This window comes from Suncus etruscus, chromosome 11, assembly GCF_024139225.1.
Source record: "Suncus etruscus isolate mSunEtr1 chromosome 11, mSunEtr1.pri.cur, whole genome shotgun sequence".
Lineage (NCBI taxonomy): Eukaryota > Metazoa > Chordata > Mammalia > Eulipotyphla > Soricidae > Suncus > Suncus etruscus.
The window spans coordinates 75469236-75492059 of record NC_064858.1 but is presented as its reverse complement, the minus strand read 5'-3'; the positions used below and the strand labels follow the sequence as shown (position 1 = coordinate 75492059).

Sequence of the window (22824 nt, the reverse complement as noted above, 5' to 3'; positions counted from 1 at the left end):
GCTTCCTCAAAGAAACAGATACAAATGGTCAAAAAGCATATAAAAAAATGCTCTAAATCACTAATCAGGGAAATGCAAATCAAACTATGAGATATCAACCCACACCAAAGAGACTAGCACTCATCAAAAAGAACAACCAATGTTGGCATGGATGTGGGGTGGGGGAAAGGGACCCATATTCAATGCCTGGTGGGAATGCTGACTAGACTAGCTTTTTTAGAAGACTATGGATATTCCCTCAAGAAATCGGGATTTGGAGCCAAGCAATAGTACAGTGTGCAGGGCATTTGCCTTGCACACAGTTGACCTGGGTCGATTCTCAGTACACCATATGGTCCCCTGTGCACAGCCAAGGGTGATTCCTGAGTGCACAGCCAGGATTTACCTCTGATTATCTCCGGGTGTGGACCCCAAACAAAACAAAAATAGAAAGCTAGAGGGGCCTGCGAGGTGGCGCTAAAGGTAAGGTGTCTGCCTTGCAAGCGCTAGCCAAGGAAGGACCGCGGCTCGATCCCCCGGTGTCCCATATGGTTCCCCCCAAGCCAGGGGCAATTTCTGAGCGCTTAGCCAGGAGTAACCCCTGAGCATCAAACGGGTGTGGCCCGAAAAACCAAAAGAAAAAAAAAAAAAAAAAAGAAAGCCAGAGAACCAAGTAGATATCAGGTTATCATCCTTCAGGCAAATTGATGATGTCACTAGAGAAAGAAGGTCAGTTAGAACCCGCTATCTGGCAGTTACTGGGAGCTGTGACTCAGCAGCGTTCTCAGGAGCTACCCAGGATCCTTAACATTGAAGCAGTCAATATTGTGTATCCAGGACTGTATACCAGAAACACAGGATGCCTTGGTGACTTGGTGACATTTGATCCCAAATGGAGAATGTTGAGTCCTCACAGTTAATAACCCCCGAGTCAGTGAAAGCCATCATCTCAAGGATTCAGATTGCCCAGCTAACTCGGACTCAGGAGGTAACTCCTGTGGTTAGGGAGTCACCCTTCTAATTAGGGTCTGAAATAGGGTTAGTTATGAGGTTTGTTTTGTTTTCAAACCTAAGCTTTATTTTTTTTTCCCCCAACACATAGGGGCTTTTTCCCAGCTTTGTGCTTGGAGATCATCTCTAGCAGTACTCCGGAAAATATATGTGGTGCTGGTTCTGGGGATCAGATGCAGGCCTCCTTATTGTGAAATATGTGTTTTAGTTAACTGAGCTGGCTCCTCAATGTAGGTTTGGTCAAGATTTATCTGAACTCTTGGAGGTCCTGAGATCCTCTGCAAACTGGGTTTCAGACAGATCAGTGCAAAATAACCACCTCCTCCACTTGATTATGCAAGGCCTCTGCAGTGGGACTGGGCCTGGGAAGGAGCAGCTATGGGATGCTTCCATGGGACCCTTATACTTAGGCTAAATCTCAGGTTTCAGGATTTGTTCTTGGTGGGCTACCAGAAAACTCCATGCTAGTGGAGTCCTAAAACTTCAAGGGGAAATAAATGACCAAAAGCTGGAATTACCAGTACATCAGACTTTAGCACATTTTTAAGCCAGAGTCTTTAATACTATGGGTTTCTTGGGGCATATTGTCCCGTACTTGTTACCTTGTGAGAGATATGCCCCAAAGTACCCAGCAAGTTATAAAATTCTGGAGAAATTAGCTTGTCTTAATATTCAAAGTGATAGTAATAAAAGTTAATGCCATCAAATACTAATGCACTTAATCTTTAAAAAAAAAAAAAAAAAAAAAAAACAGGGCCGGAGAGAGCACAGTGGCGTTTGCCTTGCAAGCAGCCGATCCAGGACCTAAGGTGGTTGGTTCGAATCCCAGTGTCCCATATGGTCCCCCGTGCCTGCCAGGAGCTATTTCTGAGCAGATAGCCAGGAGTGGCCCCAAAACAAAAACAAACAAACAAAAACCTATGACACTGGTACTATAATCATCTCCACTTTTTTCTGGGTTTTGGACCAATAGTGCTAGGTTGGTGAGTGTTGAGGAGGGGAGTGTCACTCCTAGCAGTGGTGGAGAGACCATGTAGTGCAAGGGATTGGCTCTTGCATGCAAAACATTCCTCCAGCCACTGAACCATTTTCTCAGTCCTAATCATCCCTACTTTATAAATAAGAAAACTGGGGCCCTAAGACTTGTCTAGCTTGTCTAAGATCACACTGTAAGACATGTCGTCAAGAGTGTACACCTCTCAACACTACAAACTGCTCCTTCCCCTATAGAATATTTCTTCTGAGCTTTCAAACATCTTGGACAATGTCAACAATGTCATCAGTCATTTCCAGAAAGAACTAGGATACGATTTAAGAGAAAAGGCTGAATCTCACCACATGGTAGAAAAAGGCAAAAACAGATTCATCTTACTCGAAAAAATTACCTCCTTGTCCACAGATGCTAAGATGAAGGAGAAGCACTTGTATGAAATTCTCAGCTGGCTGGGTGACTGGGGTGAGTATGGAAGGTGATGCCTTCCCACTGCCAGTCTTCACTGGGACGGACATGTGGGTCATAAGTGCAGGAAGAACAAAAGATACTTGTAATCCATCTCTATTGACATATTCTCCCAATCACATCACAACACATCGTGACCACTTCCTAGAGGACCAACTGTAATTGTCCCAAACATAATTGATTTTAATATTATCTGTTCTATGATGAACTCTACATCATAAGTACATTATGACATCTCATTTATTAGCAAGATAGAAACAAAATTAATTCTTTTTTTTCTTTTCTTTTTTTTTTTTTTTGTTTTTTGTTTTTGGGTCACACCCAGCAGCGCTCAGGGGTTACTCCTGGCTCTATGCTCAGAAATCATCCCTGACAGGCATGGGGACCATATGGGATGCCGGGGGATTCGAACCACTGTCTTTCTGCATGAAAGGCAAACGCCTTACCTCCATGCTATCTCTCCGGTCCCAAAATTAATTCTTTTTTTTTTTTTTTTTTTTTTTGGATTTTGGGCCACACCCGGCAGTGCTCAGGGGTTTCTCCTGGCTGTCTGCTCAGAAATAGCTCCTGGCAGGCACAGGGGACCATATGGGACACTGGGATTCGAACCAACCACCTTTGGTCCTGGATCAGCTGCTTGCAAGGCAAACGCCGCTGTGCTATCTCTCCGGGCCCCAAAATTAATTCTTGATGATGTATTTATTTCATTGAGTTTTTAAACTCTATCCCTCCAATACTCTTCTGGCTCACAGAGTTGCATTTGATAGATCTTCTGTAATTCTGATGGGCTTTCCTTTGTATATGTTTCTTTTTTGACCTTGTTGCTTTCTATATTCTATCTCTATCTTTAGCTTCCATCAGTTTTAGTACAATGTGCCTAGTTGAGTCTATTTTCATTGGGACTCTGTGCTCTTGGATCTCAGTGTCTTGGTATTCAACTCTGGAAAATTCTTTTATTTTCTTTTTTTTAATTAATACATTTATTTAAACACCATGATTACAAATATAATTGTAGTTGGGTTTCAGTCATGTAAAGAACACCCCCCTTCATCAGTGCAACATTCCCATCACTAATGTCCCAATTCTTTCTCTTCCCCATCCTATCCCCACCTGTACTCAAGACAGACTTTCTATTTCCCTCATTCATTCACATTGATATGATAAGTCTCAATGTAGTTATTTCTCTAACTGCACTCACCACTCTTTTTTTTTTTTTTTTTTTTTTTTTGGTTTTTGGGTCACACCCGGAGGTGCTCAGGGGTTACTCCTGGCTGTGCTCAGAAATAGCTCTTGGCAGGCACGGGGGACCATATGGGACACAGGGATTCGAACCAACCACCTTTGGTCCTGGATCAGCTGCTTGCAAGGCAAACGCTGCTGTGCTATCTCTCCGGGCCAGCACTCAGCACTCTTTACGCTGAGCTTCATATCATGAGTTGGACCTTCCACCCCTCCTCTCTTTTGTCTCTGGGAATTATTGTAAAAATGTATTTTATAAAAAAAAAAAAGTATTTTATTTTTCTTAAAACCCATAGATGAGTGAGACTATCCTGTGTCTATCCCTCTTCCTCTGACTTATTTCACTCAGCATAATAGATTCCATGTACATCCATATACAGGAAAATTTCATGACTTCATCTCTCCTGACTGCTGCATAATATTTCATTGTGTATCTGTACCACAGTTTCTTCAGCCATTCATCTGTTGAAGGGCATCTTGGTTGTTTCCAGAGTCTGGCTATATTGTAAATAGCACTACAATGAATATCGGTGTGAGAAAGGGATTTTTTTTGTATTGTATTTTTGTGTTCCTTGAGTATATCCCTAGGAGTGGTATAACTGGATTGTATGGGAGCTCAATTTCCAGTTTTTGGAGGAATCTCCATATTGTTTTCCATAAAGGCTAGACTAGATGACATTCCCACCAGCAGTAAATGAGTTCCTTTCTCTCCACATCCTCAACAGCACTGATTGTTCTTGTTCTTTGTGATGTGTGCCAGTCTCTGTGATGTGAGATGATATCTCATTGTAGTTTTGATTTGCATCTCCCTGATGATTAGTAATGAGGAGCATTTTTTCATATATCATTTGGCCATTTGTATTTCTTCTTTAAGGGAGTGTCTATTCATTTCTCCCCATTTTTTGATGGGGCTATGTGTTTTTTTCTTATTAAGTCCTGTCAGTACATTGTATATTTTTGATATTAGCCCCTTGTCTGATTGTCTTGGGCAATTTAATTAGGTGCAGGTTGGGTGTGGAGGCTGCTGGGACCAAGCAAGGTTCCAGTGATGCCAGTGAGAGATAATCCTCACCTGGACTGGTAAGGCAGAAAACAGAAAGCAGATAAAGGGTAAAGCAGAGAGCAGTTCATGAGCTGCAACATGGACCTATTAATATAGCACAGGTAGGATATGGAGGCTGCTGGAACTTAGCCAGAAGGGAAGAGGGGTTCTGCCTCTCAATTAGGAGTAGGACCAGTGATGTCAGCTGAAAGCCTCACCTTGAATCCTTAATGACTAATTTTTAGTTTGTAAAACAGTTCGATATCAGAAAATGTGGGACAGTGTGGTGCTTTAAGTTTTGTTCTTACTCAGGAATACTTTCACTCTTTGGGTTTTTATAACCACACATATTTAAGGAGTGTTTTTCTATTTATACAAAGAAATTCCATTGAGCTTTCTGTTTTGTTCTGGGTCACTCCTAGCTGTGCTCAGGGATCACACCTGAACCTCACATAGGCAAAGCCACAGCGTACTGAGCGTTCTCTGCCAGCTTGTTTTTGGATACTGATTTTAGCTATTTATTTTGGTTTTGAGGACACATGTGGTGGTACTTTTAGTCTGCACAAAATCATTACTTCTGATTACTTAGGAAGACCATATGGGATGCTGGAGATCAAAATGGGTCAGATGCATACACTAAGTACATTATCCACTGTACTATCTTTATGGCCTCATGGACATTGATATTATATCCCACAACTGTATTGAGTTAATTAGTTCTTTTTTTGGTTGTTGTTTTGTTTTGTTTTGGGGTCACACCGGCAGCGCTCAGGGGTTACTCCTGGCTCTATGCTCAGAAATCGCTCCTGGCAGGCTCGGGGAACCATATGGAATGCCGGGATTCAAACCACTGTCTTTCTGCATGCAAGGCAAATGCCTTACCTCCATGCTATCTCTCTGGCCCCAAAGTTCTAACAGTTTTTTGTGGCACTATTTTTCAGAACCCACTAAATAGTGGTATTCAAAGTACCAAGTGAGGGGCCGGAGAGATAGCACAGCAGTAAGGCGTTTGCCTTGCATGCAGCCAACCCTGGAGGTGTACCCGGTTTGATTCCTGGCATCCCATATGGTTCCCCAGCCTGCCAGGGGTGAGTTTTGAGTGCAGAGTCAGGAGCAACCCCTGAGCACCACTGGGTGTGGCCCAAAAACCAATCAATCAATAAATTAGTTTTTAAAAAAAGTGCCAAATGACTTAATTTTATGGGCACTGGATCAAACAGCAGAAATGCCAACTGTAAGTTCTTAGGTACAGCTCAGTTATGCACAACTAGAAACAAAGTACTACCACTGATCTAATTAAAGTCATCTAGCACAGGGCTTCGGTTTGCTGTGTACTGTGGTAGGCACTACAGTGTTGGAGGAAGGGAATGTAGAGATGTGCTCCACCTCTGCATGCTCCCCTTCTACAAAGATTCAAAGTTCAGGGTTCTTCCATGGCTCCCAGGAACTAAGCAGGGCCTTTGACTCCAATTCACTTAATTGTTCAAATCTGAATTAGGCAAGGGTATATATAGAGAAATAAAAAGGCAGACACATCCCTATCAACAATACTATTTAATGTGTAATACATATCATATACATGTTTTGAAATAACATGTACTACATATTTTTTACTTAACAGGTTTCATGTTAATATCTTCACATGCTCTCTTTTCTTATCCAGCCTTGCAATGATGTAGCTCAGTGATTATACACTCGTGCACTCACCTTGTTTCATCCTTGAGGTCCTGCTCCAACACTGAAAATTAAAAAAAAAAAAAAAAGGAAAGAAAAAAGAATGAGGCTAGATAATATAGGAGTCTAGTCACTTGTCTAACATGCCACAAACCTAGTTTGATATCCAGTACCAAATATGTTCTACCAAGCAACATCAGGAGTGCTCTTTCATGGGTATGAAATGCTATCTGCTGCCCCTCTCCACACTCACTACTCACTCACTCACTCACTCACTCACTCACTCACTCACTCACTCACTCACACTCTTTACCAGGCAAGGAAACAGAGGCTTGGGTTAATCAGTAAGTTGCCCAACTTGACACATTTGTTGTTTTTTTTTTTTTTGGGGGGGGTCTCATCCGGCAGCACTCAGGGGCTACTCCTGGCTCTACACTCAGAAATCACTCCTGGCAGGCTTGGGGGGACCATATGGGATGCCAAGATTTGAACCACAGTCCTCTTGCATGCAAGGCAAACACCCTACCTCCATGCTATCTCTCCAGCCTGTCAGCTGCTGGTTTTCACCTGATCCATGAGGCAGCTTAGGGCTTCCTGAAGGATGATCCCTCTTCACCTATATCTCTCACCTGCCTCTCCAGGTGACAGTCTGACCTATGAGATCAGAACCAGGAAGAATGAGGAAGATGAGGAATCCCAGGATAAATGGATTGAAGTCATAGAGAAAATGTTACCTCTCTCCCTCATTGCCACCAAAGGAGGCATTGAGTCTCTCATCTCCCTTTGCTCTACTCTCATTGAAGGAGAGAGGAAGAGAGCACAAGGTAAGTACCAGGAGTAAGTGACGAGGAAAGGTGTTGGTTATGATGGATGCCATCCCAGAAAAATAGATCAGGGGCCCGGAGAGATAGTACAGCGGTGTTTGCCTTGCAAGCAGCCGATCCAGGACCAAAGGTGGTTGGTTCAAATCCCGGTGTCCCATATGGTCCCCCGTGCCTGACAGGAGCTATTTCTGAGCAGACAGCCAGGAGTAACCCCTGAGCATCGCTGGGTGTGGCCCCCCAAAAAAAAGAAAAAGAAAAATAGATCAGGATCCATGGGGTTGTTCTGACTCTCCTCCCTAACAAAAGAGATATGAGATGGATTGGCAGTGGGGAGAGGTTGGGATGCTGAACTCAAGCTGAATTCTGGGTAGTTCTGAGCTATCCCTCAAGGATGGCCATAGGAATGATGATAAAGAGAGGGACCCTTTAGTGTTCCCTGGGCTGTGGCTGATGCAATTCTGGGATCAGAAAGATGAGACTTTGTAGCTAGAGCCAAAGGAACATTTTTTTACAACAAACTCAGCAGCAGAGCTAAAATGTTTGGTGAGGGTAAACCAGAGGTCCTTTCCAGAACCATCTTGATTATGACTGCTCCAAGAGTGCACTGTCAACAATATGTCTTACCCTTAATTTTTTTTTTGGCTTTTGGGCCACACCCTGTGATGGTCAGGGGTTACTCTCATGGCTATGCGCCCAGAAATCACTCCTGGCTTGGGGGATCATATGGGATGCCGGGGATCGAGCCATGGTCCATCCTAGGTCAGGTGCATGCAACGCAAACACCCTATCACTGTGCCATCACTCCAGCCCCATTACTCTTAAATTTTTATATATTATTTTATTTAGAAACGATTTCTTCACTTTGGTCAAAATAAAAATTATTTTATATATATTTATTTTTTATTTTATATCTTTATTTAAACACCTTGATTACAAATATGATTGTAGTTGGGTTTCAGTCATGTAAAGAACACCCCCCCCATTCACCAGTGCAACATTCCCATCACCAATGTCCCAAATCTCCCTCCTCCCCACCACCACGCCCCTGCCTGTACTCCAGATAGGCTTTCTACTTCCCTCATTCATTTGCATTGATATGATAGTTCTCAATGTTGTTATTTCTCTAACTCACTCATCACTCTTTGTGGTGAGCTTCATGTCGTGAGCTGGACCTTCCAGTCCTCCTCTCTTTTGTCTCTGAGAATTATTGCAAAAATTTCTTTTATTTTTCTTAAAACCCATAGATGAGTGAGACTATTCTGCGTCTATCTCTCTCCCTCTGACATTTCACTCAGCATAATAGATTCATTTTGGTCAAAATAAAAATTATTAAAAGAAACGATTGCTTGAACACTTACTAGGAATCTGATATGATGCTTAGCATAAATCTACATCATCTAGTTAAATTCTATTAAGTAGATAACTATTCAATGAAGATTTTCAGAAATCTCCATTTTTCAGAAACAGAAGGAGGAAGTTAGGAAACAAACCAGACCAAGTGTTAAGGGTGAAATTCAAGTACAAGATTCTAGAATCTTGATTCTAGAATCCCAGCTATGAACCCTAGGTCATATGGTCTCACTGACAATATTATCTAGAGCAAGATTGATTTCAATTTCAATATCATTTGATTGCCATATTTCCTTTAGCTGCCTCCAACCAAAGTTAGGCAGTCTGTTTTCTGTTACTGATATTCATTGAATAAACAAAAGAATAGATGCTCCACCAGTTCAACATGCACATAATGGCACAAAATGATACATGACCCAGCCCTAAGGCACTTAAGTCTATGAACAGATTTCAACACAGATATACCATCTGTTGGAGGTTTTGAGGTTTTTTGTTTTTGTTTGTTTGTTTGTTTTGGCCACATCCAGTAGTATCTGGGTCACTCCTGGCTCTGTATTCAGGAATTACTCCTGGCACTGCTCAGGTGGGGCATATGGAATACTGGAGATCAAACCCAGGTTGGTTGTGTGCAAAGCAAACACCCTACACACTATCTATATTATTGTTCTGGCCTCACATTCTGTGTTTAAGTGTATTTTTCTAGGGAGGAGGCCCCCTATTTTCAAAGTATCAAGATCCCTTCAAATGGGAAAAGTAATAGTATTTTGGGATTTTGGGGGGAGAATAGTCTCTCATCAGTACTTAAATGTACTCAGCTGGGGCCAGAGAAATAGGATGGAGGTAAGGTGTTTGCCTTTCATGCAGAAGGTCAGCAGTTCAAATCCCGGCATTTCATATGGTCCCCTGAGCCTGCCAGGAGTGATTTCTGATCGTAGAGCCAGGAGTAACCCCTGAGCGCTGCTATGTGTGACCCAACCCCTACCCCCGAAAAAAAGTACTCAGCTGTGTTGTGCAGGCATGACTGGTGTATGGGCCCAACACTGTGATGTCATTAGGAGTAGTGGAGGGCACTGAGGCCATAGAGAGTTGTACTTGGGATGGGAGTGGGGTTAATACAAGGGAGTGGTGGGGACTGATTTTGCCATGCAGGATATATACTCCAGCCCTCTGAACTATCTCCTCAACCTTTAGCTGTTGGTTATATTTTTAATTATCATTATTTAAACACCATGATTACAAATATGATTGTAGTTGTATGATTACAGTCATGTAAAGAACACCCCCGCCTTCACCAGTGCAAGATTCCCACCACCAATTTCCCAGATCTCCCTCCTCCCCACCTCACCCACACCTGTACTCGAGACAGGCTTTCTATTTTCCTCATTCATTCACATTGTTATGGTAGTTTTCAGTGTAGTTATTTCTCTAACTGCACTCATCACTCTATGTGGTGAGCTTCATGTCATGAGCTGCACCTACATAGGTAGATGGGGGGAAATAAGGGTTGGGACTGAGGCAGTAAAAGATTAGAAATGAGGGCCCGGAGAGATAGCACAGCGGTGTTTGCCTTGCAAGCAGCCGATCCAGGACCAAAGGTGGTTGGTTCGAATCCCGGTGTCCCATATGGTCCCCCATGCCTGCCAGGAGCTATTTCTGAGCAGACAGCCAGGAGTAACCCCTGAGCACCGCCGGGTGTGACCCAAAAACCAAAACCAAAAAAAAAAAAAAAAAAAAAAAGATTAGAAATGAGCTTTGTAGGGCAGTGTCAAGGTCACAATACAAGATAGATATTATGCATATATAAACTATATGTATACAATATTATCAATAGGCGACCAAGGAGAAAAAATTTCCAGTGACAGTCCCAACATAAACCAGTGCTAGAAGAGCCCGCCCTCCTCCCAAAGTGCATTCCCATTAGTGTAGGGAGTGGTAGGGGGAAAGCCTGATGACCTCTATAGAGTCCACCTGGACCGGGGCCCAGGGAAGGCCTAGAGTCCAGGGGAGAAAGTGGGGGGTTGGTGCTCGCTTCGGCAGCACATATACTAAAATTGGAACGATACAGAGATTAACATGGCCCCTGCGCAAGGATGACACGCAAATTCGTGAAGTGTTCCATATTTAAAAAAAAAAAAGAGGGGGGTAGCTGGGGGCCTGCCAAGCATCCCAGCACTCCCCAGGCTAGAAAGAAGGCCTCCGGCATGGGGACTCCCCAAACCCTATACCTGGCAAGAGCTGGTCTCCAGAATCAGAGGAAACCGGAAGCCAGATATCTGCCTGCCCTCCTCCCCATGCACCTCCCCCCTGGAGTACGGAAGGAGGGGGGAAGCCTGAGGACCCCTAAGAGCCCACCTGAACCCACTTCTGGCCATCTGAGCTGGCACACAGGGAAGGCCTGGAGTCAGGGGAGAAAGAGGGGGATGGCTGGGGGCCTGCCAAGCCTCCCAGCACTCCCCAGGCTAGGAAGAAGGCCTCCGGCATGAAGCCTCCCCAAACCCCATACCTGGCAAGAGCTGGTCTCCAGAATCAAAGAGGAAACCGGAAGCCAGATATCTGGCCGCCCTCCTCCTCATTTGTTTTTTTGGGCCACACCCGTTTTGTTTTGTTTTGGGCCACACCCGGCTGTGCTCAGGGGTTACTCCTGGCTGTCTGCTCAGAAATAGCTCCTGGCAGGCACGGGGGACCATATGGGACACCGGGATTCGAACCAACCACCTTTGGTCCTGGATCGGCTGCTTGCAAGGCAAACACCGCTGTGCTATCTCTCCGGGCCCCGGGCCACACCTGTTTGATGCTCAGGGATTACTCCTGGCTAAGCACTCAGAAATTGCACCTGGCTTGGGGGGACCATATGGGACGCTGGGGGATCGAACTGTGGTCCTTCCTTGGCTAGCACTTGCAAGACAGACACCTTACCTCTAGCGCAACCTCACCAGCCTCTTGTTTTTTGTTTTTGAGCCACATTCCAGCAGCACTCAGGGGTTACTCCTGGCTCTGCACTGAGAAATTACTACTGACATGGGGCCGGAGAGATAACACAGTGGTAGGGCTTTTGCTTTGCATGTGGCCAACCTGGGATGGATGCAGGTTGAATTCGAAGAAGGAGGAGGAGGAGGGAGGAGGAGGAAGAAGAAAGGGAGAGAGGGAGGGAGGGAGGAAAGGAAAGAAAGAAAGAGAGAAAAAGGAAGGAAGGAAGGAGGAAGGAAGGAAGGAAGGAAGGAAGGAAGGAAGGAAGGAAGGAAGGAAGGAAGGAAGGAAGGAAGGAAGGAAATAAAAAAAAATTACCACTGACAGACTTCACGGACAAAATAGGATGCTTTGGAGGGTAAGGCATTTGCCTTTCATGCAGAAGGTCATCGGTTCGAATCCCAGCGTCCCATATGGTCCCCCGTGCCTGCCAGGAGCAATTTCTGAGCATAGAGCCAGGAGTAACCCTTGAGCGATGCTGGGTGTGACCCAAAAACAAAAACAAAATAGGATGCTGGGAATTGAACCTGGGTCCAGACCCATGTGCAAGGCAAACACTCTACCCATTGTGTATCAATCTGGCCCTGATTTTGTTTGTTTGTTTGTTTGTTTTAGTTTCTGGGTCACACCCGGCATCGCTCAGGGGTTGCTCCTGACTCTGTGCTCAGAAATCACTCCTGACAGGCTCAGGGGACTATATGGGATGCCGGGATTCGAACCACTGATCCTCTGCATGCAAGGCGAACACCTTACCTTCATGCTATCTCTCCGGCCCCGATTTTTTGTTTTTGTAAGCATGTGGATAGTTGCAAATTATTTGGTGCGAACAGTTGCAAACACAGCCCAGTGATATGGAGAAATAAAAATTCTGGTTCTAGGTATGCTGGGGTCTTAAGTGCTAATTAGGTTTCTGCTTTGTTGGGAGCCAAACACAGATATTGAGTCTAGTAAGCAGCATGACCAAAACAATAACTGACTCCAGAGAAGGATCAGGAGTTTGTTGAATTGTGTTAAACTGGATTAAGAGCATCTAACTTCTCTGGCCTGCAAGTACTAACGAACAGATCCTGGGGGTGGGCACTAGACAAGCTCTGAGCAGAAGAGAGATCTCTCTTACTGAATCTCTTCTGGCCTTAGCTCCAGCTGCTTATTCTTGTCAAATTTTTTTTTTTTTTTGGTTTTTGGGCCACATCCAGCGTTGCTCAGGGGTTACTCCTGGCTGTCTGCTCAGAAATAGCTCCTGACAGGCACAGGGGACCATATGGGACACTCAGATTCGAACCAATCACCTTTGGTCCTGGATCGGCTGCTTGCAAGGCAAACGCCGCCGGGCTAACTCTTCGGGCCCTCTTGTCAAATCTTTAAGAATGTTAGAAAGAGGGGCCGGGCGGTGGCGCTAAAGGTAAGGTGCCTGCCTTGCCTGCCCTAGCCTTGGACGGACCGCGGTTCAATCCCCCGGTGTCCCATATGGTCCCCCAAGCCAGGAGCAACTTCTGAGCACATAGCCAGGAGTAACCCCTGAGCGTTACTGGGTGTGGCCAAAAAACCAAAAAAAAAAGAATGTTAGAAAGAAATTTGGCCAAGCAGTGTAGAGACAATCAGTATGGTGCTATAGTCCCACAGGAACCTGTTGCCTTTGTTCTCTCCACTCTTCTAGTGCCCAAATACACCTTCTGGCAAGGGTGGCAGGAACAAAATCCACAAATACCTACTTTCACCTCTCAGCCACTGAGCCCACAGCAGATGCTCCAGGACAAGCACACCACCTGCTTGAAGGTGGATGAGGTGATATCCATGTTGCAGGAGCTCCTGGACTCTACCATGTTCAGCAAAGGAGAGGTGAGGGCCATAAAGTACATATCCTCTGTGGTGGAGAACCTGGGCAAGGCTTTTATCCTCCAAAATGAGGAGAATAAGAGGCTGGAGACAAAATACAGATGCCTAAAAACAAAGATGGTTAAGGAGCTCAGAAGCCAGAGGCTGAACTTTCAGAAATCTCTCCAAACCCTTGAGGCCAAGAGAGATGTCCTAAGAAAGCAGGTAGAAATGTTAGGAGGAAAGTACCATGAACTTTTCCAAATAAAGCATACTCTGGAATACAAGCTGAAAGAAGCTGAGTTTGCTAGTAGTCTAGTAAAAGACTCGGTCAAGATCTTGGATGACTCTCGAGACTCCTCTGAGAAAAAGACCCTCATAGAGGGAAAAACAGTCATGGAGGAAACACAACAGAAACAAGAGGAGAAGCAATCATTTTTTCCACTTGCCTCAAGCCCCATCAACACAGCCTGGGATAGTGATTCACGACCTTCATCATATCAGTCACTCCCCATCATGACCACATATCCAGATGTGCTCCGCAGCAAAATTCTTGAACCCGAGTTGATGTCCTCAGCAGAAAGCCCAGACAACAAAGACACAAACTTGAAGAACTTCTCGCAGGATGTATCCCATAAGGAGGATCTACAAATTCAGCTTCATTTCAGCAAACAGCAGTCTCCAGATAGTTTTGAGCAAGAAGTGGAAGAGAACACTCAGATGGACCATGGGGAAGAGGAACTTAGCTGGCAGAGGCAGAAGCAGCAGTGGTCACAGGAGGATGAGATGCGGCAGCAGCAGCAAAGGAGATCGGCCTCACCAGAAAAGGAGCCCCAGGAGAGGGTACGCCAGAGGGAACTAGAGGAGGTGGTCATGGAGAACGTGTCACAGGGGGAAAAGGATCAAGGGACTCCAAGAAATGAATCAAGGAAAGACATAAAAAGGATGCTCTTCATGACCACCAGTCAAGGGAAGTTCTTGAAGGAAGAGTTACCACTGACAGGTCCCGTAAACTGCACCCAATCTGTTAACCAGTGCAGGAGGCCACAACTACCCAAGTCCCTTCGTGCTCAGTCTATCACCTCTAGAAACCAGAGGACTGAAAGTTCAGCTGAGTGTAATCAGAAACCCTGGGCCCACCAGATTCCCACAAAGCCCAAGAAATCAGCCTCTTTTCCAACCTCAGAATTGTGTCTCTTCAAGAGGACCCAGTCCCCTTTGCACATATCCCCAGTCTCTCTAAAGGAGAAGGTATACTACATGGATGCCAAAGACCAAAGAGAGAACCTGCAGCTCTTTCTTGGGAATGGCAATCTGGGGCTGCCTGCTGCCCTGCACAGCAAGTCACTGGAACTTACTGCCACCACTATGGAGCTGAGCTTACTCAAGCTGCAGTGCCTGTGCCTGAAGTACATCCACTACAAACATCTCGAGAGCCTGCGGTAGGTCCACCTTGATACTCACCTACATTCTCATTCACTACTACTAAAATCAATGGGACGAGCAGTATATGACACAAGGGAAAATTACCAGACAGGATAATGCCTGACCTTGGTTTAGGCAACTATGGTTATAAGAGTTTTGCTTTTTTTTTTTTTTTTTTTTTTTTTTGGTTTTTGGTTTTTGGATCATACCCAGCAGTGCTCAGGGGTTACTACTGGCTCTGTGCTCATAGGTTGCTCCTGGCAGGTTCAGGGTACCATAAGGAGTGCCGGGATTCGAACCGGGGTCTGTCCTATGTTGGCCACGTGCAAGGCAAACGCCTTAACACTGTGTTATCACTCAGTACCCATTATAAGGCATGTTCACTTTGATTTTTTGCCCTTATGTCTGACTTTTTTTGATCCTCTTCATTACAATGTCATACTTTTCCTTTTCGTTGCCACCACATGCCTGGTCTCCTCCTCAGGCACCATCCCCCTTCCTTCCTTTGCTTGTCCCAGTTACAATTACCTCTCTTTCTCCTCTCTTGCTTCCAGGAATTATGAAGTTATCACTGTTTTGATTGGGGGTTGTTTTGTTTTTGTTTTGGGGCTAGCAATGATTAATGTTACTCTTGGCTCTCTATTCAGGTATGACTCCTGGCAGTACTTAGGAGAACATATGGGATGTCAAGGATCGAACCTGGGTTGGCTGCATGCAAAATAAGTGTCATTCCTGTTGTACTATCTCTCCAGCCTCTCCCCCATTTTTGTGCTACACTTGGCTGTATTCAGGGATTATTCCTGGCTCTGTGTTCAGAGATCACTCCTGGCAGACCTCAAGAGACCACACATTGGGCCAGATCAATAGCACAGCAGTAGGGCATTTGCCTTGCATACAGCCAACACAGGACAAACCCCGGTTCAATCCCAGCATCCCATATGGTCCCTTAGCCTGCCAGGTGCAATTTCTGAGTGTAGAGTCAGGAGTAACCCCTTAAGGCAAGTGCATTAGCCATTGTATCATTTCTCTGGCCCCTAACTCATCTCTGGTTAAGACTTGGTGGGGGTAATAGCAGGTAGGGTATTTGACTTATACGTGGTAGACCCAGGTTCGATCTCTGGCATCCCATATGGTCCCCAAGCCTGCCAGAAGTACTTTCTTTTTTGTTGTTGTTGTTGTTGTTGTTGTTTATGGTGAGTTACACCCGGTGACGCTTAGGGGTTACTTCTGGCTCTGCACTCAGAAATCATTCCTGGCAGATTTGGGGGACCATATGGGATGCTGAGAATCTAACCAGGGTCTGTCCAGGGTTGGCCATTTGCAAGGCAAATGTCTACCACTGTGCTATCTCTCTGGCCCCAGAAGCAATTTTTTTTTTTTTTGGTTTTTGGGCCACACCCGGCAGTGCTCAGGGGTTACTCCTGGCTGTCTGCTCAGAAATAGCTCCTGGCAGGCATGGGGGACCATATGGGACACCAGGATTTGAACCAACCACCTTTGGTCCTGGATCGGCTGCTTGCAAACGCCGCTGTGCTATCTCTCTGGGCCCAGAAGTAATTTCTTTTTTTTTTTTTTTTTTTTTTTTTGGTTTTTCGGGCCACACCCATCTGATGCTCAGGGGTTACTCCTGGCTAAGGGCTCAGAAATTGCCCCTGGCTTGGGGGGTCCATATGGGATGCCGGGGGATTGAACCGCGGTCGCGATCTTTCCTTGGCTAGCGCTTGCAAGGCAGACACCTTACCTCAAGTGCCACCTCGCCAGCCCCCAGAAGTAATTTCTAAGTGTAGAGCCAGGAGTAAATCCTGAGTGCTGCTAGATGTAGCCCCAAGCCCCCTTCCCAAAAAAAAAAAAAAAAAAAAAAAAACAACTTTGGGAAGAAAGTCTCCTTCACCCTTAAAACACTTTCCCTTTTTTCCAAGGCAAGAGATAATCAACCACATACAAGATGTGCAAAAAACCAGAGGATCCAACCAGGCCCAAAACCTCTCCATCTTTCTGGAGAAAATCAACATTCTACAGAACCAACAGCTGCAGGCCTGGACAGAAAGGCAGAAAACTGTGGAGGATAAATACCAAGAGTCTCTGAGCAATATGATGAAGACATTTCCCAAGGTGGGCCTCCTGCTCAGAGATTCATATAGCCAATGGATGGCTGGGAAGTGAACCTGTGGGGATGAGGGGTGAATGCGTAAGGAATTAGATGGGATGAGAGCAAGTCCAACCTCTCAACTGGAAAGAGGACTGAACTGGAGGACCTATGGGCAGCCTGACAGTGTTCATATGGAGATAACAAGTTACTAAGAGTGGGATATTAGATATGGCCCTCATCAACTGTTTTTCTCCAGGTTTGGTGCAAAGATGTTCTCCTCACTCCAGAAACAGTTCCCCTGGAACTGTCTAGGTTTCAGAGCTCCCTTGTAGGGAGTAGTATCTCCTCTTGTCACTTCCTCACCAAGGGGTACCTGACAAGAATTCACTATGGCTTTCTGCTTATCCAAAATGTCTTTACTACTATCTACCCTTGTTTCTGACTTAAAGAGAAGTCAAGGTTTGAGTTTTTTCTCCTTCAGAGTTGGACATCTCTGCTCAATGCCTTCTATTCTAGCCTTTGGTGTTGCTTTTGAGAGTCCAAGATCATCCTGAGTCCTGATTGCTGGGGTCTTGTGCATTTCACTGTCTGAGGGCAACTTTGGTCTTATCTTTGTTGTCCCATTACTAGGGCAGAGAAGCAGTAAGTCCATAGCAGGTAGCCCACAGCTGGGGAAGACTAGAAAACCCCATGGCAGTGATTATGCTGGGATACTGCAGAGATCTCCTCTGGAATTAGACTAGGAGGTGATGGCTCTAAATTCTGAGCGATATTGGCCTGAGTCTGGTAAAAAGTGGGGCACTTAGCACTCAATGTAAGTGACAGCATGAGACAACTGGAAAAGCCTTAGCCAGGAGATCTTTCCCAAGGCTGTTTCATTCTGCTTATGCTAGTCCTGAACACCTCCTGTGGATGTCTTCACTGGCTAAACTGGCTTTGAAGTTGAGAAGGAAAATAGTTCTTCAAATGGCTGTGACAGTTAACAAAGCCAGACCTGTGGAAATAAACAGACATGTCATCAATGCTGCAGTTTTGCCCATTGTCCAATCAGTGGTCCTCAAACTATGGCCCACAGGCCACATATTGTATTTGTATCTGTTTTGTTTCTTCATTGTAAAATGAGATATATGCAGTGTGCATAAGAATTCATTCATGGGGGCCCGGAGAGATAGCACAGTGGTGTTTGCCTTGCAAGCACCCGATCCAGGACCAAAGGTGGTTGGTTTGAATCCCGGTGTCCCATATGCACCACCACCCCCCCACCCCCCCACCCCACCCCCCACCCCCCCCCGTGCCTACCAGGAGCTATTTCTGAGCAGATAGTCAGGAGTAACCCCTGAGCAACGCCGGGTGTGGCCCAAAAACCAAAAAAAAAAAAAAAAGAATTCATTCATGGGCCCGGAGAGATTGCACAGCGGCGTTTGCCTTGCAAGCAGCCGATCCAGGACCAAAGGTGGTTGGTTCAAATCCCGGTGTCCCATATGGTCCCCCGTGCCTGCCAGGAGCTATTTCTGAGCAGACAGCCAGGAGTAACCCCTGAGCAATACTGGGTGTGGCCCCAAAACAAAAAACAAAAAACAAAAAAAAGAATTCGTTCATAAGTTTTGTTTTTACTATAGTCAGACCCTCCAATGGTCTGAGGGACAGTGAACTGGGCCCCTGTTTAAAAAGTTTGAGGACCCCTATCTACAACAAAGGAAACTAGCCCAACAAGTAAGTCAGGGGATTTCTATGAACACTTAGAAACCTCAGAGGTCCTGGGGTGCCTAATTGAATTTATTCTTTTTTTTTTTTTTTTTTTTTTGGTTTTTGGGCCACACCCAGCGGTGCTCAGGGGTTACTCTTGGCTGTCTGCTCAGAAATAGCTCCTGGCAGGCACGGGGGACCATATGGGACACCGGGATTCGAACCAACCACCTTTGGTCCTGGATCGGCTGCTTGCAAGGCAAACGCCACTGTGCTATTTCTCCGGGCCCAATTGAATTTATTCTATGGCCTCTGTTCAGTACTGACTCTTCCCTTTCTCTCTCTGATGTGGTCCTATTGCTTCCTCTAGCTTCGGCGGGAATGGAACATTCCCCTGCACACGCCCATGGTCACATGCCCAAAACTAAGGAAAAGCAAGACATTCCCATCTTTACTCCAGCATACTTCCTTCAAGCAGCCCTCTATTTCCAACTCTCTAGATGGTGTGAAACTGAAGAAGGCCCAGTAGGTTTGGGAAAAATGGGTGGATGGGAGGGTGGGAGATGTGGGGAGAGAGCCAATGCATAGGTGAGGAGCTAGGGAATAGGGTGGCCATATTGGGAAGACTGAAGATTGGATAGGGTCTAGAGAAGCAAAGCTTACCTCATAAATTACAAGATGCCTTGTCACACCTGGTGATGCTCAAGGGTTACTCCTGGCTATGCACTCAGAAATCAGTCCTGGCTTGGGGGAACCATATGGGAAGCTGGGGATCAAACCGCAGTCCGTCCTGAATCAGCTGTGTGCAAGACAAATGCCCTACTGCTGCGCTGTCACTCCAGCCCATGCAAGATGCTTTTTGTTCTTAGCAGCCTGCCCAGCTTTGGCACTTATAAGAGAAATTGGGGCTTTTGGAGACAGCCTTATCAAATAAGTTTCAAACTATACAACTAGAAGTCTGGGGACTCACAACTGTGAGCTTACAACCATAACAAGAACCTGCCGAACTTCAGCCATCCATATATATTTGGTCCCTCACAAAATCAAGTCTGAATCCCCCACTGTTTGATCTCCCTACCACTCAGTTAAAAAGATACAGGGCCTGATGATGTCTAGAGATAGTATAGGGGATAGGAAACTTGTCAAGAGTGATCCCTGACCACAGAGGCAAGAGTAAGCGTAAGGTTGGGTCCGGAGCGATAGCACAGCAGTAGGGCATTTGCCTTGTATGTGTCTGACCCAGTACGAACCTGGGTTCAATTCCAGCATCCCATATGGTCCCCCGAGCCAGGAGCAATTTCTGAGCGCATAGCCAGGAGTAACCCCTGAGCATCCCAAACCGCCCCCCTTCAAAAAAGCATAAGTGTAAGGTGTAAGAGTAAGCATAGGAGTAAGAGTATGGCAAAAACAAAAGTGAGGATACAGGATCCTGGGAGGTGGCTCAGTGATAATGCACCAGTCTTCCGTGGCTTAGCTTAGAGTTCAATCTTCTTTTTCTTGTGTTTTGTTTTGTTTGTTTTGTTTGGAGGGGCCACATCTGGTGGCGCTCAGGAGTTACCCCTGGTTCTGCACTCAGAAATCGCTTCTGGCAGGCCCGGGGGACCATATGGGTTGCCAGGGATCAAATCCAGGTCGACCCAGGTCCGCCATGTGCAAGGCAAATGCCTTACCTTATGCTATCACTCAGTCTTCATATTGAAAAATATAACCTAGCACCACCCTGATGGCTCCTGATCACCACAATGCCTATGTAGTACCATTAGGACTACAATTAGGAACATGCTATGTAGCCATTAGGTCTGTCCTAAATTTGTCAGATATAGTATCATGAGAAGTCCCTGAGCACAGTTGGGGAGGTCACCCACAGATACACAAAGAAACTGCATGAGCCTCTGAGGAACAGAGAACAAACCCACATCCAAACCCACTATAGCATGACTTGGTTCAAGGCATCAGGTCCAGAGACTGGAAGCCTCTTGCAGCAATTTCTTAGAGGCAGAGGCAATGGGGAGGTGACAGAGTGAAGAGGTGGCAATTAGCAGTGTCAACCATGAAAAAAAGAGAAGACTATAAGGCACATCCTCTTGGGTATGATGGCCTTGGACAGCTTATTGCTTCTCACTCTGTTGTTTCTTTTTACACTTCTGCCCCTAATCCCCTAGCCAACAGGAGAACCATCTGAAGCCCATTTGGAAGACTGATATAGCCTCCTCCAGTTATCTTATAGAAGAAAAGATCCCTGCAAAAGACTGGCAGCAGCTGGGGGGACACCCAGATATCCCCCGCCTGTTGACAATGGATGTACATTCCTGCCACCACAAAAGCTTGATGGGGTTCAAGGCCTGGTAAGGTGACAGGTTAGGTAACTAGTCTGGATTCAGGGAGACCTACCCATTAAAGATAGGGCCTGAGTCAATACTCTGTCCAGCAGTCTGAGAATTCCTTCTGAATGCTAATACCAACCATACATATTGCGCCCTGTCACAGAGAGAAGCTTACATGTTTGATCTGTTCATTACCCCCAGTTTGGGTTCTCATACCAGCCCCTTCTAGTTCTCTCAAATGACTTCCCAGTGTCTCCAGGCATTGCTACCAAGGTCTTTCTTCCCAAAATGTTTCTCAAGCTGCACAAATTAAATACACAGGGATGAGGGGACAGAGAGATAAGTCAATGAGCTGAGAAAATGTTTTGCATGTGGGAAGACCAGGTTCCATCCCCAGGAACACCATGATCCCTGAAGCACTGCTAGGAGCAACTCGTAAGCACTGTGCTGGGAGTAGCTCAAGCACCATTTGGTGTGAACTCCAAACAGGACAAAGCATCCCTGCCAGGGCCTGTGCTCAGCTCACCATGTGTGTGAATCTGAGCACATCAGTATCAAGTATCCACCCTTCACTTGACCCCAAGCACATCATAACTTTATGAACTTACTGAAAATTTAATGAATGGATAAAGAAATTTGCAGTGAACAACACCAAACAGCAGCCTTTCTTCCTGTCTTTGGTATAACAAGCAAAATTCAAAGCACTGAGCTGTTCTATCGACACCCAGACCTCCACTGGGATCTCAGCTTCAGGCTTAAGAGATTATCAAAATATTGTTCCTAGTAAAGACAGCTTCCCCTTTCTAGGGGAATTTAGGCGAGTATAATTTTCTTTGCTTTTTCTTAAGTCAATACATTTATTCAGTTTATCTTACAGCTAGTAGAGACAAAGTCTTGCTTCTTCTTTATGTACAACCCATGATGGCTCCACTCAACTCTAACCTGGTAGCATGGAAGGTTCCTGTATATTTACAATTTTTTTTTTCGGTTTTTGGGTCACACCTGGCAGCACTCAGGGGTTCCTCTTGGCTCTACAGTCAGAAATCGCTCCAGGCAGGCTCGGGGGACCATATAGGATGCCGGGATTTGAACCACCATCCTTCTGCATGCAAGGCATACGCTTTACCTCCATGCTATCTCTCCGGCCCCTATATTTAAAATCTTTTCTACTGTCTGGGTGTCAGGAATTATACTGCTTTCTCTGTGAGTGAATGAGTTAGTGAGAGTGAGTGAGTGCACACATGTGAATGTGTGTGCTTTCACTTCTGGAACTTTGTACCTCTTAGGTTAAAGTACAGAGAAAGAAATAAGGATGGATAGAAAGGAGCAGAGAAGAGGAGATATTCTGCACAGTAATATGAGATTCATTATAAAAGCAGAACCTCAATCATTTGGTTACGTGTCTGGATCAGACCTTGGCCCAGCACTGTACTGGTTTCCCATCCGTGGCTAAGGAAGTTTTTGGGTGGGCACTCAAACCTTGGTGTCTTCTCTTAGCTGCTCCCCAACCTGTAACTCTATAATTAACTTTTTCAGCACCTCGACAGTCCAAAGAAAGGAAAGCCAGGACCCTCCACGTGAGTCAGCTAACCTTAGTCAAAAAAAGTCCAAAGAGTTGTTCCCTGGAACTGGAAGAAAGTCTCAATAATCAAGAACTTGTGCCGGAGAATAGCACAGTGATAGGGCGTTTGCCTTACATGCACCTGAGCCAAAACGGACCTGGATTTGATTCCCGGCATTCCAGATAGTACCCTGAGCTTGCCAGGAGCAATATCTGAGCACAGAGCCAGGAGTAACCCCTGAGTGCTGCCAGGTGTGGCCCAAAATAAAAATAAAAAAAGAAAAGATAAAAAGAATCAAATGCTCAAGGGCTGGAGTGGGATAGAACTTGCCTTACATTCAGACAACCTGGGTTCAATCTGTGGTACCCTGTATGGCCC

General features: G+C 45.5%; 1 protein-coding gene and 1 non-coding gene across 2 annotated transcripts in view; both read left to right on the top strand.

The window, feature by feature from the left end:
* Positions 1–871: 871 nt before the first annotated feature.
* The window catches only part of FAM186B (family with sequence similarity 186 member B), a 36239-nt gene continuing 14286 nt past the window's right edge, over positions 872–22824 (top strand). Inside the window, exons 1-7 of the mRNA XM_049782962.1 lie at positions 872–967; positions 2221–2446; positions 7046–7228; positions 13203–14802; positions 16705–16897; positions 18931–19085; positions 20723–20861. Coding sequence (XP_049638919.1) covers positions 872–967; positions 2221–2446; positions 7046–7228; positions 13203–14802; positions 16705–16897; positions 18931–19085; positions 20723–20861 — 2592 coding nt within the window. The remainder of the gene's footprint in view (positions 968–2220; positions 2447–7045; positions 7229–13202; positions 14803–16704; positions 16898–18930; positions 19086–20722; positions 20862–22824) is intronic.
* LOC126023598 (U6 spliceosomal RNA) lies at positions 10600–10703 on the top strand. Its single transcript, XR_007500711.1, has one exon. It is a non-coding gene; the product is annotated as a U6 spliceosomal RNA (small nuclear RNA).